Source organism: Salminus brasiliensis, chromosome 15 (genome assembly GCF_030463535.1).
Source record: "Salminus brasiliensis chromosome 15, fSalBra1.hap2, whole genome shotgun sequence".
In the NCBI taxonomy this organism is placed as follows: domain Eukaryota; kingdom Metazoa; phylum Chordata; class Actinopteri; order Characiformes; family Bryconidae; genus Salminus; species Salminus brasiliensis.
Genome location: NC_132892.1, coordinates 22,456,766 through 22,474,076, shown reverse-complemented (window position 1 = coordinate 22,474,076; position 17,311 = coordinate 22,456,766). Strand labels below are relative to the sequence as shown.

Sequence of the window (17,311 nt, the reverse complement as noted above, 5' to 3'; positions counted from 1 at the left end):
TAGCCGTGCCTTCCCTTTTTGTTTACTCCAGGCAGGTAGGAGCGGTGTTTGCCATTCCGCTCCTCAGATCAGTATGGAGAGGATATGGATTAAGTTGTTGCAGCCCAGCGCTAGGAGCCTGAGCTGATAACATCCAACGCTTATCCCTCAAACCCTCGATCGATCCTGCTTTGTTGCTGTTATTCCGCTTGCTCCTGGGAAGGCACATTTGTTCATGACCGTCTCGTGTATGTGGTTTGAGAATGCAATTATCCACCCATATGGCCGCTCTTCTTCTTTCTCTGACACTCTGATTGGTGCTCTTAGTCCACGCCCTCTGCTGTGACCCTGCAGTTCCCAGATCAAATCTTTAAGCTTTTTTTTTTTCAAAGATCAGTCTTAAGCCTTATGTGTTTAAGGTGCTTAATGGTGACAGCTTCAGCCTCGTTCTGCCTCTAGTGGCCATTCCAGAACGAGGAATGTTGTTTAATTAATATATTCAAATTTTACACATAACTCAGATAAACAACTCGTGACTCCCCTGCTGTTCAAATAACTCATACTTCCACAAAGATAAATTGAACAGCACATCTGCGACTTTCTTCATATCAAAGCATTGTGTACAGCACACACACACACACAAAAACACATTTATAACTCATTTCCAGTTTTGCAATCATACACATTTCTATGGAAACATATTCCATAAAGGTTATTGAATAAACCGGCATAGTTACCTAAGGAACCTCTAAATAAAAAGGGCAGAAATAGCATTTTAAGGCATTAAAGAACAGTTAGCCAAAATGTAATTTTTTTGCAGGGAACACACACTTACACAGCTGTGAAACACACAGTGACTGAGTACACATACCCGGAGCTGTGGGCAGCCATTGGCAGCTTGCCGCACCCGGGTGTTGAACCCATAACCCTGTTAACCGTTAATAGCCTGGAGCTCTAACCACCGAGCCGCCACTGTCCCAAATAGTGAAGATTAGCCAAGACACATATGGTGTCTAAATTGTGCATTGTTATTTTTGCACTGGAGCTACAATGCTAATGTACTATAGCTAAAAGGCAATGCAAGATTATACCACTAAGACAACATTGTGCAAATTGCATCCATCTTTATCTACATGCATAATCTCAGACAGACAGTTTGACATACTGTTATCTACAAAAATGGACTAAAGTATGGCTTCAAGCTGCAACTACTGTTTTCAACTGTAATTCACTGTATCTTGTCCTTTGCTATAGAGAACAATGTCTTGCAGACAAGTCAGAAACCACATAACCTAGTCTACTTGAGATTACTGAAAAACTTTATGCAGCTTGTACAGTGCTAGTTGTCCAGCAATTAGCTCCCCAATTACTTGCAAACCACATTAGCCTGAAGTAGCCTAAACTTCAGACAACAGACTTTTCTTGTCTGATCATCTCCTTTTAGGGTAATCGGTCACCTGGTGTGCTCAGTGGTGCTTAGTGGTGGTAGTCACAGCCTCTTTTTGACCCTAGTGGCCACTGCAGAGGGGTAAATAGAGGTGCTACGTTTTTTTAAAAAGTTGCTCATACAAAGTCACAGATCTCAAACAAGCCTGAAGAGTTGTATAGAAGCAGGCAGGTGGTGGCATTCTGTTAGCTTCCATTACCTTTTAGCTACATTAGCCTCATAGCTTTGGTGCCAAACTTAAAAACATATCAACTACAGTATAAATGGGAAATTCTGAAATTTTGGATTATGCCATTTCTTTAATGTCTCTACAAAATACTGAAGGTTTGCAGGGCTTAGCTGGTGGCTGTGTGTATTTGAAATTATACTTAAGGTGCAAGACATGCCTTGAAGACAAGCCCATACAGATGCTGCCTTTTCAATGCTCTTCTCTTATTTTACTGATTGCTCCTCGTTGTATTACTGCACAAGCCGTGCGACTTCAATTGACTGAACTGCCATAGGGACCGAGCATGTTCTCCCCAAAGAACCCAATGGGAAGAGACATCAGATGTGTTATCCAGGCCTACAAGCCTCAGGTCAAGCAATGAGACCCCAGTCTGTGTACGTGAGGGAGGGGAATGGGAAGGATGCCTACTCAAAGACACGCATGCTCTCTTGAAGGACTTCCCGCCGTCCCTGGATCGTTTAAGTGAAACTTGGACGGGGCACTCGAGAACGCAAGGTGAAAAGTAATTTCCCTTTCATAATAAATGCTGTCGCTTAATACAATGTTATGGGAAATGATTAGGGCTTAAAAACTGCAAATTACATCTGACAAGCCTCGAAGACAGTTGAAACCAGGGGGGCCCCGTGCCATCTTCTTGGGACCGTAATGAATGGGGGAAATTGGAAGGCCCCCAGCCTGCGCAAATCCTGGCCTGCGATTCGGCTGCCTGTTTATTGGCACTTAATGAAAAACAATTTATCTAAATCACTGCCTGGGGGGATTCGTAGTTAAAGCTCGGGGAGAGAGGGGTGGGATGTTTGTCAGTGACAAATGTGGCGCTGTTTTTTCCAATTCAAATCCTGTTGAGGGAGAAAAGAAAAGCGTGAGCGGAGTGCCTGGGCGAGAGAGAGAGAAAAGGAAGGGGGGGAGAAACCGAGAGAGAGGGGCTGAGAGGTGCAGAGTCCAGAGTCTGGTCCATGTACGTTAATTATTATTAAGACTAGTTGTCAACTTGCTCATTTACGTTTGTCCGTTGGGTAGTAGAGGTAGTGTATTTTTATCTTCAGTGCCGACTGAAATAGTTCGGTCCTCATTAGCCTGAGATATGTTGATTAATCTGGCAAGAAAGGCCCTAATGATACATATATATCCGAAACCAAAATGCAAGGAGCTCTGTTGTGCAAGTAATGATCCCTAATAGAACTGTCGACTCCTTGGTTAAACTGCAGAGGATGTGCTTCTGTGCAGGCTTCTTTTGCCAGCTCTGTTTTTTTTGTTTTTGTTTTTGTTGATGTCCTCTCTGCAGTTCCTTCTCATTCCCTCTTTTGCTTTGTATGATTTTATTGTGCCTCAGAATTTCCACGTTCAAACCTAATGTCCATAGCGTTCTGCCTATGCCATCATAATAATAGATCTCCTGCTTTCCGATTGAACAAACACAACCCAAACGACACAATTAACTAAAACAGTGGTTCCTCCTTCTGTCAGCTGTGCTCATTCGACTCAATGCCACGTGAAACTACCTTTCCTACAGGAGCTGTCATGGCAGCAGACCCCATAACAAGCAAGCAGACATACTTAACCTTTAAACATTGCTGTGATCAGAGGCGGTCAAACAAGTGGATTAGAGGCAACCCGCTTTGCCCCGTAACACAACTCTGTTACGTAACTGCCGCTGTCACATAGGGCCACGCTAACGACTTCTGCTGATCACTGCAAAAGATATCACGGCAAGTGAACGAAAACAACAACATGTCTAATGATTCTCATTATATGTCATGATTTCCATCAGAACGTGAAATGCAGGGTGCTTTACATCCACCTTGTTTGGACCAAAAGGACCAAAGAACCAAAATTTGGTCTGGAATAACTGAACCATGGGTCAGTTCTTTTGCAATGTGAAAACACGTTTTTTAAAATAGGTAAGACTTTCAGACCAATTAGGGGTAGCTGAGGCCAAGTATCATCACCTATTATACAATAGGAGATCCACTATGGCCCAGGATCAAATCCAGAACTATGCCGCTTTGCCATCAGTGGCCAGAGTCAGAGAGAGCACAAGCATAAATGGCCCCATGTTGACTGGCACAGGCATCTGTTAGCTGGTGCGGCGGAGAAGGGGACCTGCCACTTTCTTCAGAGCGTGTCAGCAGTTTGAAAAGAGGCAATGTCTGGCTTTGCATGCATCGAAGGAGTTCTTACCCTCCTAGTGTTGGGAGCATTTCTAGTGCTAGGGGGAGCTATGAACAGAAGGGTTAATTGGCAGTAGCACAAAAAAAGACAACTGAATTAATACCGAAAATGCCGAAATCCATGCCTCATGCAGCAGTATGGGCACAACAGTATGCTTGCGATTCCTGCCTTTACTGCAACTGTAGATTATCTTATTATTATCTCTAAGATCTTATTGCAGAAATAAAAGGAATCCAAGGTAGTCTGTTACACAATCTGATTCTGCTGCATGATGTGAATGCACTCAAAGGGAGTTGGATTTTAGTAGGAAGGCAGAATTTGGCAAACTGGACACCTGGAAAGCCAGCTTGCTAAATTTACAATATGCCAATGTCAGCTGCATGGTCTTCTACGAACCAATTGATGTTAAGTATAGATGCAGCCTAGGACAATACGGACAATAGGAAATAGCAAAAGGTCTTTACTGTGTGAAACCAAAACAGGACCAAACCTATACAATGCAACTAATACACAACACTGGTCCAGATTTTCAAGCGTGAACAAAAAACCCTGAAAACCTCCATATGATTGCCAAGAACCTGAATGAAAGTCAAAAGAGTGGGACTGTTTCTTTCTGCAAAAGGGTTTCCTAAAAGGTCCTAAAACGTTTTTCCTAATAATGGATGCCAATGAATTCAGACAAGCGATTATCGTCTGCACAGTTGTCATGATAAATTATACAATACTGTAGAGTTTCTGTTACAGAGCCTTACACTATAGCCATTACATTAGCAGTAGGTCATTGTGCCACCACAACAGATCTGACCATTTGAGGCATGGTCTCCACAAGACCTCTCGAGGCATCCTGTGGTATCTGGCACCAAGACATTAGCAGCAGATCCTTTAAGTCCTGTAAGGTGGGGCCTCCACGGATGCCATCAGTGAATTTAGGTGTTCATAACCCTGTTGTCCTTTCTTGGAGCACATTGCATAGCTGAAAAAAAACCAAAAGATCTGGCTGATGTTTCTGAGATATTCTGACCCAGGCGTCTAGCCATCGCAATTTGGACCTTGCCATTTGTCCTGCTTTTAACACATTACCTTCAAGAACTGACTGTTCACTTGCAGCCCTACATATCCCACCCTTGACAGATGATTAAGGGAATCCTTTCCCCTTTACCGGTTAGTGGTACTAATGTTATGGCTGATCAGTGTATATTTACCATATAATTATCAACTGGACAAGCTTTTAATATTACTGAATAATTTATAACAACCACAGTGCCTTATAAATATATTCAACCCCATCGAAAGTCATCGGGTTCGTCTGGATTACAAATGACTGATATTTTGTGCTGTCATTTCTTTTTAAAAGACTGACCCTCAGAATGAATGAATTTAAACTAGTTATTTTTCAGAAAATACTCTGACAAAAATGACTAACAGAAAAATGCTGTTTGCATAAATATTCAAATAATAAATATAAATATGCTGGGAAAGCTCCACAGTTTACACAGATAAAAGATAGTGCCCTACCTAGTACATAAATGGCTTAAGTTTAGACACTACTAAACACAAGTCAACCACTCTACTATTCTACTCTCGGAAGAGGTGAGTCTTCAGTCTGCGTTTGAAGACAGCGAGTGACTCTGCTGTTCGGACACCCAGGGGAAGCTCTTTCCACCACTTTGGTGCAGGACAGAAAAAAGCCTGGATGCTTGTCTTCCGTGGATTTTGAGGGATGGCGGGTCGAGCCGAGCCGTACTTGAAGCTTGAAGGACTCTTGATGCGGATCAGCTTTTGACCATTGCCATCAAGTATGGAGGGGCTGGTCCGTTCTTGGCTTTGTAGGCCAGCGTCAGGGTTTTGAATCTGATGCGAGTAGCTACGGGAAGCCAGTGAAGAGAACGCAGCAGTGGAGTAACATGGCTGAATTTAAAACAAAGCTTTTCTGGATAAATTGCCCACCATAATCTATGTGTTATTGTTCAGACTGTAGACACAAGAAGGAGAGTTGTAAGGAAGCCACAGAGCAGCAAACAATCACTTTGAAGAAGCTACAGAGTTCAGTGGCTAGCATGCTGGATGGCTAGAAAGAAGCCATTACTGAAGAACACATGAATTTAGTTTTTGGAGTTTGCCACAAAACCTATATTTTAGTAATTCTTAGATTAATATTAGTATTTTCTAACATTATATAATAATAATAATAATAATAATAATAATATTAAAGTTAGCTGCAAGTTTATTACACACTAAAGTGTATTATTCAGTAACTACAGGGACTTCTGCACAAACTGGTGGGGCTATTCTTTGGTAATAGAAGTCTATAACAACACTTTTAGGCTTTTTAAGTGGTTAGTTGGCATGGACAGCTGCTTCTAATGCTAAATGATGACACCATTGGTGGCACTGGTGGAACAGTTGGTAGCACCTTTACTCTAAAGAGTGTCACATCACTGTATTATTTTGTGCAACTGTTATTTCAGTCAGACAAAACTATCTAAAAATTGATGGAATAATCTTGAAATAGTTTCATAGTAGCGAGCAATACTGGATATGTTACCATTAATATTAGTATTATTCCAATCAGGTCAGATTTATGTATATAGGACAAGACGCCAACAATGTGGTTCAATGTTTCTAAATAAATAAAGGCATATAAAATGAATAAAACAAATGAGAATAGAACTATTTACACCCGAAATTTAAAATGATCGTAAACCATAAATGCGATTAATAAATTAAAAGTATACTGTATATCCTCTGTCAATTGGCGTCTCTCGACCTCTGTTATTTTTGTTCTATTTCGGAAGTGCTGTTGAACCTTTTGGTCAGCCTTGAACTCTGCAGCAGAGCGGCGAAGCAGCATAGGCCTCATTAAGTGCAGTTTTATTGGGGGAGAGGGAGCAGTCGGCTAGAGTGCACAGAGTGGGTTCAACAAAGGGAAAAAGCCTAAACCATGGAAACAAGAAGGACTGCATAATTATATTTATTTATAGGGAACTGCTAGCTATGGACAACGAATGCTCTCAAAACAGCGGGCGGCCAAATGTAAAGTCTAGACTTTCCCTAAATGCTTTTAGGTGGTAATTGTCGGCAAACATTAACTTTCACTTCCCCTACTTGTAGCCTTCGCTTCTTCCTTTTGCTTTTTAATCTTTCTTTTTTGCCAGGTCTTTGCTGTGTTATAACTCTTCTTGTCTTGCTTTGCACCCTCTCCCCTTCGTTTTCTGTGGTAGATAATGGTGTTGACTGATCCAGAGTTTGAGAGCAGCATCCTCATCAGCTCGGACGAAGGGGCCAGCTATCAGAAATATCGCCTCAACTTCTACGTTCTGAGCCTGCTCTTTCACCCTTCCCAGGAGGACTGGGCGCTGGCCTATAGTCATGACCAGAAGGTGAGTTTACGGAGTTGTATTTACAGAGGTGTAAATATGTCACTAAAAATTATTGAAGTTAATATATAAAACATTTTTACTAATCGGTTCAGATGAACTTTAATTCCTCTATAACCACATGCCATGGTTCACACTGACTTTTCATTGATGCTCACAATGCTAATTTGCTTCCGTTCTATTTTATTCTTTATTATTATATTTTATTGATAATTGCTGCCTATTATCTTCTATTTTTAAGGGCTGTTCCTTTACCTTAGCGTTCTTTAAGGTTTCCCCTTTATTGTTCCCTAAAGCTCTTTGCACAAATAGTACAACATACTAACCGTGGGGTTGAGAACACTCCACCAGTCAGCAGTGGCTCTGGAATCAGAAACTGACCACTGAGAAAGGTCAATTGAAAAACACAAGCTACAGTCTCTAACTCAGGGAAATATCCTGGATTTATTTAAATCTAAACCACCCATTTACTTAATCAAAACAGATCACTCCAAGTCATTTAAAGGCAGGTACAGAACTTTAAATAATTAAATAATAATAATTAAACATAGACTAAGGCACTCATACATAATGCGCTAGTCTGAGACAGCCAGTGTTCCCCGAGGCAGTCTGAATAAGTCTGATTCTGCACGCGGTTTATACAGCTTCCTCCTCTGGACGTCTGGACAAAGCCACTCCTACGCATATTTTTTGTTGACCAATGTGGACGATTTAGTTCCACTTGTATCCAGTCAAAAAGGGACTTTTAGGTGAAGTCATGCTCAAGTAGCTCTGCCTTGACTGCACCTTTAAAAATATGCTGATGTCCTCAAAACCTGGGATGCTCTGGTATGCAGGTCCCTGGCATAGCATGTCCCTACCATGGTAAATCCCCTTGTAAATCTAAAGGTCCAGATTTTATGAAATTGTCACCCTACTCATATTTCAGGCTGGGCAACCCTAGCCGTCTCATCCCAAGGCCTGGTTGCTCATACCCATTTTAAACGCCTTTTTAAAATAATTTTCATTCTAAACTAGCTGGAGCCCACCTGATTCCACTGGTTTAATCGGTTGGGTTCAGTTTTTTTTTTTAACTGTTGATGACTTCTGTTTTGTTTGAATGAAAACCTGTAGCCACACCAGGTCTATTATGTAGGTACGCCCCATAATAATATGACCAGCAAATGTAGGTTAAGCTCAAGCTAAAGAAATAGTCCACCCCAAACATGCTAATGCTGCTGACAAGGAATAACGCGAACATGTAAATGAGATCATGCTAATTAGTTCCCACTAACTTTCATTCCACGCTCGCCACAAGCTAACTGATTTCCACTAACATTCATTCCTTACTGGCCACTTGCTAATTTATTTGTTGGAAGCCACCCTCTAATTGATTTCCCCTAGCTTTCATTCCTCACTAGCCACAGGCTAATTGGTTCACATTAGCTTTCTTTCATTGCTAGCCTAATGCTAAAAGATTTCTCCTAGGTTTCATTCCTCACTAGCCTCATGCTAATTGGCTCCCATTAGCCTTCATTCATTGCTAGCCACATGTTAGAAGACGTCTTCCAAGCGTTCATTCCTGCAAAGTGCTAATTGGTTCCCATTAGCTTTTGCTCCTCGCTAGCATTCCTTTATCTTAAAGGTCTTTAGGCTTGTCATTGACCAGGTTTGGTGGGAGAGACTATGGGGCTTTCAGGCCTTTCAGACTCTCTCTGGCATGCTTCTTCTCACTGCAACTGAAAAGTACTCCTCCAGCCTCCACAGTGTGCTTCATGTGTTTAAACCAGCTTGGACCTTCTCTAGATTACCACAAAGACAACACATGAAAACTGTTGGTCTTGGCCCCTCTGAAACTTAATTTCGCCAAGCAGTCAAAATAAAACTAATTCAGAGGGCTTTTTGTCCATCCCTTTTTAAAAAATTTAATCTCTCATTTCAACCATTACAGTGCCTGTTTTCAGGCTATCTGCAGTGGTGATTTTTCCATCACTCCTGGGCAGCCAGCGCTGTCAATATCAGTCCCTTATTTTTTAATATTAGGAGTGCTATAGAATGGAACTGTATTTAGCTTAGTTCACTAAAGAGAGTTCAGCGACATATTGTGTACCTCAAACACTGTTTTCTCGAATGGAAATCTTACATAAAACAAAACAGGGCGGTAAAATAGTTTAGTAACAGTCTTGACTCAAGTTTATTCACCCAAAAACACAGATACTTCACGTCACATTTTTGCCCCAGTCCAAGATGGCGGCACAGTTACCCCTTGACTACCACCAGGTCATGAGAATATGATGCTAGTCAGTTTTCTGAGACTATAGCACTGACCATAGCCTGATGCCAGCTGGTATCCATGCTAGGTTAGACTTTTGCTTTTAGCAAGCTGAAGAGATTGTACCCAGTTTGCTTTCCGGGGTTTGGCTTTCTCGAGTCTTACCCGCACAAAAATTAAGCCTAGGTTTTAGCTTCTGATGTTTTAGCTAGGATGACCAGATGTCAACTGTTTCCCGAATATATCCTATTTTTTAGGTTGTAAAAAAATGTTTCCTGGTTCATATCCTGTTGGAAGCCATCGGCAGTTGGGGCCCCGAGAGCACAATTGGCCTTGCTCTTTCTAGGATGAGTAGATGCATCACAGTAGTGAGGCACTGGCCGTCACTGGCGTCTGCTCGCCAGTGCGTCAGAGCTGGGGGTGGCTAGAAGTTGCTTGTTTCTTGACATCGCATTGGAAGCAGTTTGAAAAAGAGGTGTGGCTAGCCGGGTACTGGGGGGGGGGTCTAAATTGGGGGAAAAAATGGGTTTCCACAGTCGCCACACATTCTGTGTGTTACACATTACACATTACAGCTTCAAACAGGTCTACTTAAGTCCCACCTGCTTACCCCCACTATTGGTCTACATGTACCTGCATCTACATGCAACCATTGGTCAAACTGCTTAAGTCTTGCCCTCTCACTGCTGCTGTTGGTCTACATGTACCTCCATCTACATCAACAACTTCTTCCCACCACAGCCAATTGGCTCCAACCTAAAACTGTCCCCAGTTTTTTTGAAAAGTAAAGAGAGAAAATGGTAAAAGCTGGTAAAAGTATAGGATTAGTTTGTAGCCTAGCATGGCTCTCCATTCGCTTCCTTGGCTTTTGCTTCATCGCGTTTGAGTTCTGGCACCAGCACAGCAACAGCAGAGGTCATAAGCCTGTTTCAGATGTTCCAGGTTTTCATTTTGTTCCATGTACGGCACTCTCACTATTCAAGCCTGCTAATAAAATACAGGTTTCCATTCTAGGGCATCTTTAGGATGTTTTGGACCAAAAAAAATAAAAAAGTGCACAGAGTGAATATGTATGCATGTATTCTTTATGTATTCATAGCAGACTCTAAACATATCCCGCTCAGTAACACTACTGTAACCCCTATACTTGTAAACTCAGTCAACCCAAATCTATATCAATATTTCACTTCACTGTTGACCGACCCTGCAGGGATGGCACCCTACCAAAGGCTAGTGCGCGAGTGTGTGTGCGTTTATGTGTGAGATATATAGAGAGAGATGGCACTGTAGGATCTGTGCAGGATGAAAGATAAAAAGATAAAAGCTAGTGAAAGAGGAAGGAGTGTGTGGGTGCAGGTGTGGAATCTTGCATCTGCAGCAATGAAAGTGTGCAGCTATATTCATGCTGTCTTCAGACACTTGTGTACGTGTGTGTGTCTAACCTTTTCCACTATGTACAAAGGAAATGTGGATTTAATTTAGACTATTGCTGTCAAACATGATGTGTTAATGTGTTAATGCCAGTGTTTAAAAAAAAAAAAAAAAAAAAAAAAAACAGAAGTTAACAATTTCCCAGTTTGACTCTTCAAACCGTCTGTAGAGCAGGCTGTAAGGCCAGTCACTCAAGTGCTTCATGTGGCTATGGTAGGACCCATAATTGTAGCTCTTTTGTTGGAATAAGACTTCAGCAAAGCAAAACCTTCAGCACCTTCAGAAGACTATGCTGGACAGTGCTCTCTGGGAAACAGGTAGCAAACTAATAAAAGTAACAGCAAACTGGAGCTCTGGCTTTCCTGAAGAGCCTCCACTGTAACACGGACCCACATACTGTACGACTGAGAGTTGGAGGTAGAGGCTTCAAATCATCAGTAGGGCTGGGTACAGGAGTCGATTCTTTTTTTTAAGGGTACTGACCGAATTACGCTGTTACTACAGAGTAGCGACTGATTTTACATTAATCTGTACTTGGTAGTACTAAAGGAATTCGGTCGGTACCCATAAAAGTGCCTTTGGTACTCAACCCTTCACTATCCAACTCTATTGATGTCAAAAATAGTGCATATTTCATTTGCAGTAGTTGCAAAATAAATATCAAAATATTTCATTTTGCCCGGATCTGATCCGAGTCTCTTAATGCAGAGTACGGTACCGATCCGATCTGATCACTGTGTTTATTTATATAATACAGTCACACAGTTTAGATATGATGAGTGAAGTAAAATCAGTACAGCAATAAGTTTAGCAATTAGGCAAGGACGGATTTAGTTTCATTGAGACTTGTGTGTTTAATATCTTATTCCATGTCTTAATATCTTAACCATAATCCAATCTGACTATCCTCCCTGACCAATCAGCTCCCAGCTCCTTTAAAACACTACAGTCAAAACTTTGTGTGTGTGTAGCGGTACACCCTGGACTGATGGCTGTTGTTGCTCTACCGATGCAAAATAGCTGGTTTATAGTGTGTGAATGTGATGCTGTGATTTGGGTTTCTATAGTGTGTGTATTAGCATTAGCCTCCACTCAGCTCTGAATGTGCTCTTCAGTGCTGGTTTGAAAACAAGGAAAGGTATGCGGTTCTCCCGCTGGTACAACAGAGCATTTTAGTGATCGTTGCAGATATTATGGTCTGTTTTCAAAATAGCTTTACACTGCAGAGTCTCAACTCTCATTTCCCTTTGGAGAATGTCCGCACTACTGCCGGATGGGCAATAATGTCCGTTAATGGTGCCTTGGGGACACAAGATGGTGCTCTGAACAGTGTGGCAACACCATGATCTGAATTACGATTAAAATAGCCAATACCCAATCCATTACAATATGTAATGGGGCAGTGGTGGCTCAGCGGTTAGAGCGCCGGGATATCGATAACAGGTAGTGGGTTCGATTCCCGGTCTCGGCAAGCTGCCGCTGTTGGGTCCTTGAGCAAGGCCCTTTACCCTCTCTGCTCCCCGGGCGCTGGAGTTGGCTGCCAACCGCTCTGGGTGTGTGTGTACTCACTGCCCCTAACACGTGTGTGTGTGTGTGTGTGTGTGAGTGTGTGTTCACTACCAGATGGGTTAAATGCGGAGGACACATTTCGCTGTACAGTCCACACTGTACAGTGACAAATACGTGCACCTTTACCTTTAATATATAAAGGGTCATATCTGGACATCCCTAATGTGAAATGTACAATCTGTCTGAACAGTGTGATATAGGACATATGATTTAAAGTGTGCTACACTGAGCTACTATTGGTTTGCTGTGCTACGATTATGGATCTCCTCCTCACCCTCGAGACTAAACACTTTTTGTTTAGTCACAGAGCATTTGGTGGCAAGCATCTTTCTTGACAGTCTGCATTTCAGGGAAAAACTAAATGTCCTTGACCAACCAGTAGCAAGCCAGAGTTCTGAAAGGAACCTCTGAGAAGGAATGTGATGCTGTAAGACTTGCTGTTGAGTAACAAAATCCAGAAAGAAATGCCTAGCATACTGAATGCTTGGAAAGAGGACAATGTTATAGTAACATTGTCCCACTGTCCTTGTGCAAGTTCTTCATGGTTAATGCCATATTTACAAATCTTGACAATTGTATAGAAACTGAGGGTGTGTTTATACTTGTAGTGTGGGTTCTCTTGGTCCGGACCAAGCAAGCGTTCATACGGACATATTTGTAATCTAAAAAAAGGGACAAAGGGGACAAAGGTAATGTCTTTTGACAGAAGTCTGGAGGTAGAGTTCTGCAAAAGGCAGGTGTGTCCATGGGTTTTGCGTGATCAACACAATAACAGGGTTTTAACATAAATATGTAAAATCTAATCACTGGTTCCTTAAACCTGGCTTATTTAACCAAGTCGTCGTAATGTTGCTATTGAACCATAATTTTGATCATTTGTTCACAGAACAACATACGTTAAAGCTGTACAATTTAACGTTAACTGTGGCTGCATCCCAACTTGCATACATCTTTACAGTACTAAATGCATGGAATTCTGATGGTGGCTAGTGTGTGGTTTGGGACACAGCACCACTAAACTAAAGTGTCCGACAGAAGAAGTTAAAACTCAGAAACGTGGGCAGGTCTGCACACAGACTCCTCCGTGATTAAGTGGCCAGATGTGGACATAATGTTGGTGGAGCGAGTGGACAGTGTTGCTCAATTTTGCAGGCAGGAATGAACCAGTGTCCATGCACAACACTGCGTTTGGTTCATTTAGACGTTTTTGGTTTGTGTTTGTGTTTATCCTCCAAACGAGCCGTACTAGTGTTCGATTAGAGACGGGCTGAGACGTTCACACTTACTCTAACTAACTGCACTGACCAAGCAATCGCACCAGCGTTCATTTTAATCCGCCCAAAGGTGACTTTCACAAGAATAGCACAATATCAGATTTTGTATGCACATCTTGGATAAGATACAGGTGGCTCAGTCTGGTCAGCTGATCGAGGGCTGTACGCTGCATTGGGGCGTCTCACACATATATATTGCACATATTTTGGATGGAGCAAATAGATGTAAATTAATATTTTTGGTCTGTGTCGGATTGCATCCCTCTGCCACATTTACATCCCAGTCACACCTCCAGCTTCTACTGGCTTCCCACTTCCCTCCTGCTGTTTTTCAAACCCAGTGGTCTGACCTCCCTTCTGGGGTCTCCGCCTTGGCCTGTAAAAGACAGCGGATAAAAAACGCTCAGGTGCCGCCCGACCCTGCCATCTTTACTAATGCTGGAAATACATCCCTGGAGAGAGCGAGCGCGGGCAAGCGAGAGAGAGGGTGAGAGATGTCTTTGTGTATGGCTGGTACTTGCACTAATTGCTAGTGTTGCCACACTTCTGCATCTTCAAGTTGGTGTTGACATTTGAACAACATGCAAGCTGTCGGAGATGCAGTAAAGGCGTTTGGGTTAAGAAGGCCCAGTAAGTCACGCAAATTCTCACTTCTTGACTGTAGGGGGAGCACGGAAGCGAGAAATGCCAATTTTCCATAGTGCTGCTTTAAAAATGGTTACAAATGATTACAATGATAAATCTGCAGCGATTAGCTCTCAGTTTTGCACTACAGTAATCTAGCTGTTCGTTTCACTAATAGTTGCAAATCAAACTTTTGATTGGCACATCCATTTATATTTCGCTGTGATCAGAGTCCAGCAAAAGATGGTCTCTGCTGTTTGTTTTCATAGCATGCAGCTTAATACCAAAGCGCTAAGATAGCGCAGAGACAGCATCACTCCTATCAAACGATTCTGAAAAACTGGATCTGGCTTGTCTCAGCACAGATTTAGCACTGGCTAGACTCAATGCACTTTGCAGACTTAATTGTATGAATTGCATAGACATCTAATTGGCACTGGAACAGTGTGTCGTAGAAATCAATCTAAAGTCTTATTAAATATTGATAGAACAACAGCTCTGTGGCGGTTACTTGCTGGTTTTGAACAAGCAAGTCCAGAATGTCTTCTCATCAGATACAGTAGATTTGGTAGATGATTGAGGCAAATATGAAATATTTGATATTTGAGTGGAACTCCTCGTCTTTCAGATCTAAGATTCCAGAGATTCCCTGCTGGTTTTGAGCAGGAGCAGACTGCAGCTGGAATCTGAAAAAAAGGATTCTATTGAATGTCATTTCAAAACCGGAATGTAAGCAAGCTCAGACGGCTCCGTTTACACGGTATATACTGTGCACTGGCAGTCAAAAAGAATTTCTCAAAATGTTTGTTATATACAATTATCACTGATTCAGAGCAAAGAATCAAATGAAAAAAGCAATAAAGAGACAACAAAAAGGTGTTGTGTAGGCCCTCCTCTGGTCTTGGGGACTGCCTCACTCCATCTTGTTCTATTTTATTTAAGTTTTCTTAATATGATCTTAATGAACTGCCTCCCACATGTTCTTCACTGCTGTCCACACACACATTTCCCAACACGTTTTTCCCACATTGTTTTTAAATCTTCCAACATCACCACTAGACTGAACACAGGTTGCTAGAGAGCCAGGTCTCGTGACCATAGCTTTTGCTTGTATCAGTGTTCCCAGAGGGTTAACTCAAACTCAGCAGGCCAGAAAGCCAGCCAAAGCTGGGGAAGCGTGCAAGTTAATAGGCTAGTTCCCTAGCTGATCAGCATTTACCGTCTCTTATTTCCATCGTCCACTCGCTCAAAAACAAACTGGACAGAGGAAATGAGCGGGAATCAATGCTAAGTCGAAGCTAAATCCCTGGCTTTTGCCAACTTTTCTTAACAATGTCTGCTTCCTCAAAAACAAAACCAGACCAAACCTGGAGAGGTGGTGCTAGGTGGATGCTAGGCTAGAAGCTTACCCAGTCAACTGGCTACAGTGTCTTGAGCTAGCCAACCACACCATGAAAACACTGAGATGACCTCTCTGCTAAGACTCATGAATAACTACAAAAAATAGTCGCTAAAACAAAGCTATGCTATGCTCTGTGGCACCTGTGAGGCCTTACATATTTCATTCATAACAAGGTGGTAAATAGAACATGCATCTGGGCATATTGTGCCTCAAAAAGTCACAGTCTTACTATTAATACATTAAGGAACAACTTAAATACTCAATAAATGTATTTCATGGCACATTTAAAATGTTCCATAAATCTGCAGGAGATTTTAGTTGCATATGAATGATTATGATTCCTTTAAGCTTTCAAATAGTTCAAAGTTGTCATGATATATAGAACTAGAGAGCCTGTAGAAAACCATTATTTAGGCATGTAGTTAATGTAACGTATTAGGCCTGATTATTTTATAGACCAAAAAATGGCAATAATATGTATATAATTGGCATATACATATACACACACACACACACACACACACACACACACACACACACACACACACACATATATACATATATACACACACACACTCTTTACAAAAGTAATTTGATTTTCAATTTATTTAAATTTATTTTTGCTATTAACTCTACAACAAGCCCTTCACTTATCCATTAGCAGCTAAGCTGAATCAGGCACTGAAATAAAACCAGTGAATGTTGCAGTGCGCCTCCAGAGTGACCTCGCAGTGCAAACTCCAATCCTCGAACACCGAGAGCGAGTGACTTGAGCACAGAGTGGGCTGTGGTTGGAACTTGGAGTGAAAAAAGCTGGTCACAGACCAGCAGAAAAGGTCGGCATGGTTTCGGTGTATTATTCATACTGCTTCATAAGTGTTAACCTGACTGTGCAAATGAAAGGCAGTTCAGCGATTTGGCAGCTCCTTACAGGGCTGGTGCCGGATAATGGTGGAAAACAGAAAAACCCCGCCTCCGGTAACTCTCAGTTCCTCTGGGCTTTTCCTGCCTTCTAATTGCCCAGCCAATGCCGAGACACGTCAAATTCTTCGGCCTCTGACAAAAGCTCGACAACATCAGCCCCACTCTGTCATGTGAAAGGCTAGCTTAGTTATTCATGAAACAATAAGGCTAAGAGAGCCCTTTCGCGCTATGTGCTTGTGAGAGCCTGCCTTGAGTTGGTGTGAAATACGTGAAAGCAGAGTGCAAAAAGAGAGGCAACCCAGAACTTTGGCAAAAAGCCCTTCACTGGAGCGCTCCTGAGTGGCGCTTGCATATTTAACCGAGAGTTCTCCATTGAGCTCTTAGCAAATTAGCATAGCTCCCAGCAGTACCACACGCTGAACTTGAAAAAAAAAAAAAAAAAAAAAAAAAAGGGGAGAAGGCCTTGGCCTTCGGAGTGGCTAGCATAACGGATATGGTAATTTAGCGCTTTATGTGCAGCAAGGTCTTCTTAGCGTGCCTCAACCAGTGGGAAGGCACTTTTGAGGTCGGATTTGCATACGCAGCTTTGGCTGCTGCTTTTGTTTACGCGCTAACAGCCTCTCCCATACAGC

The 17,311-nt window shown here is 42.1% G+C and overlaps 1 protein-coding gene across 1 annotated transcript in view; it reads left to right on the top strand.

The window, feature by feature from the left end:
- Positions 1–17,311, top strand: part of sorcs3a (sortilin related VPS10 domain containing receptor 3a) — a 353,899-nt gene that overhangs the window by 195,657 nt on the left and 140,931 nt on the right. Inside the window, 1 exon segment of the mRNA XM_072656688.1 lies at positions 7,049–7,207. Within this exon segment, the coding sequence (XP_072512789.1) occupies positions 7,049–7,207 (159 nt within the window).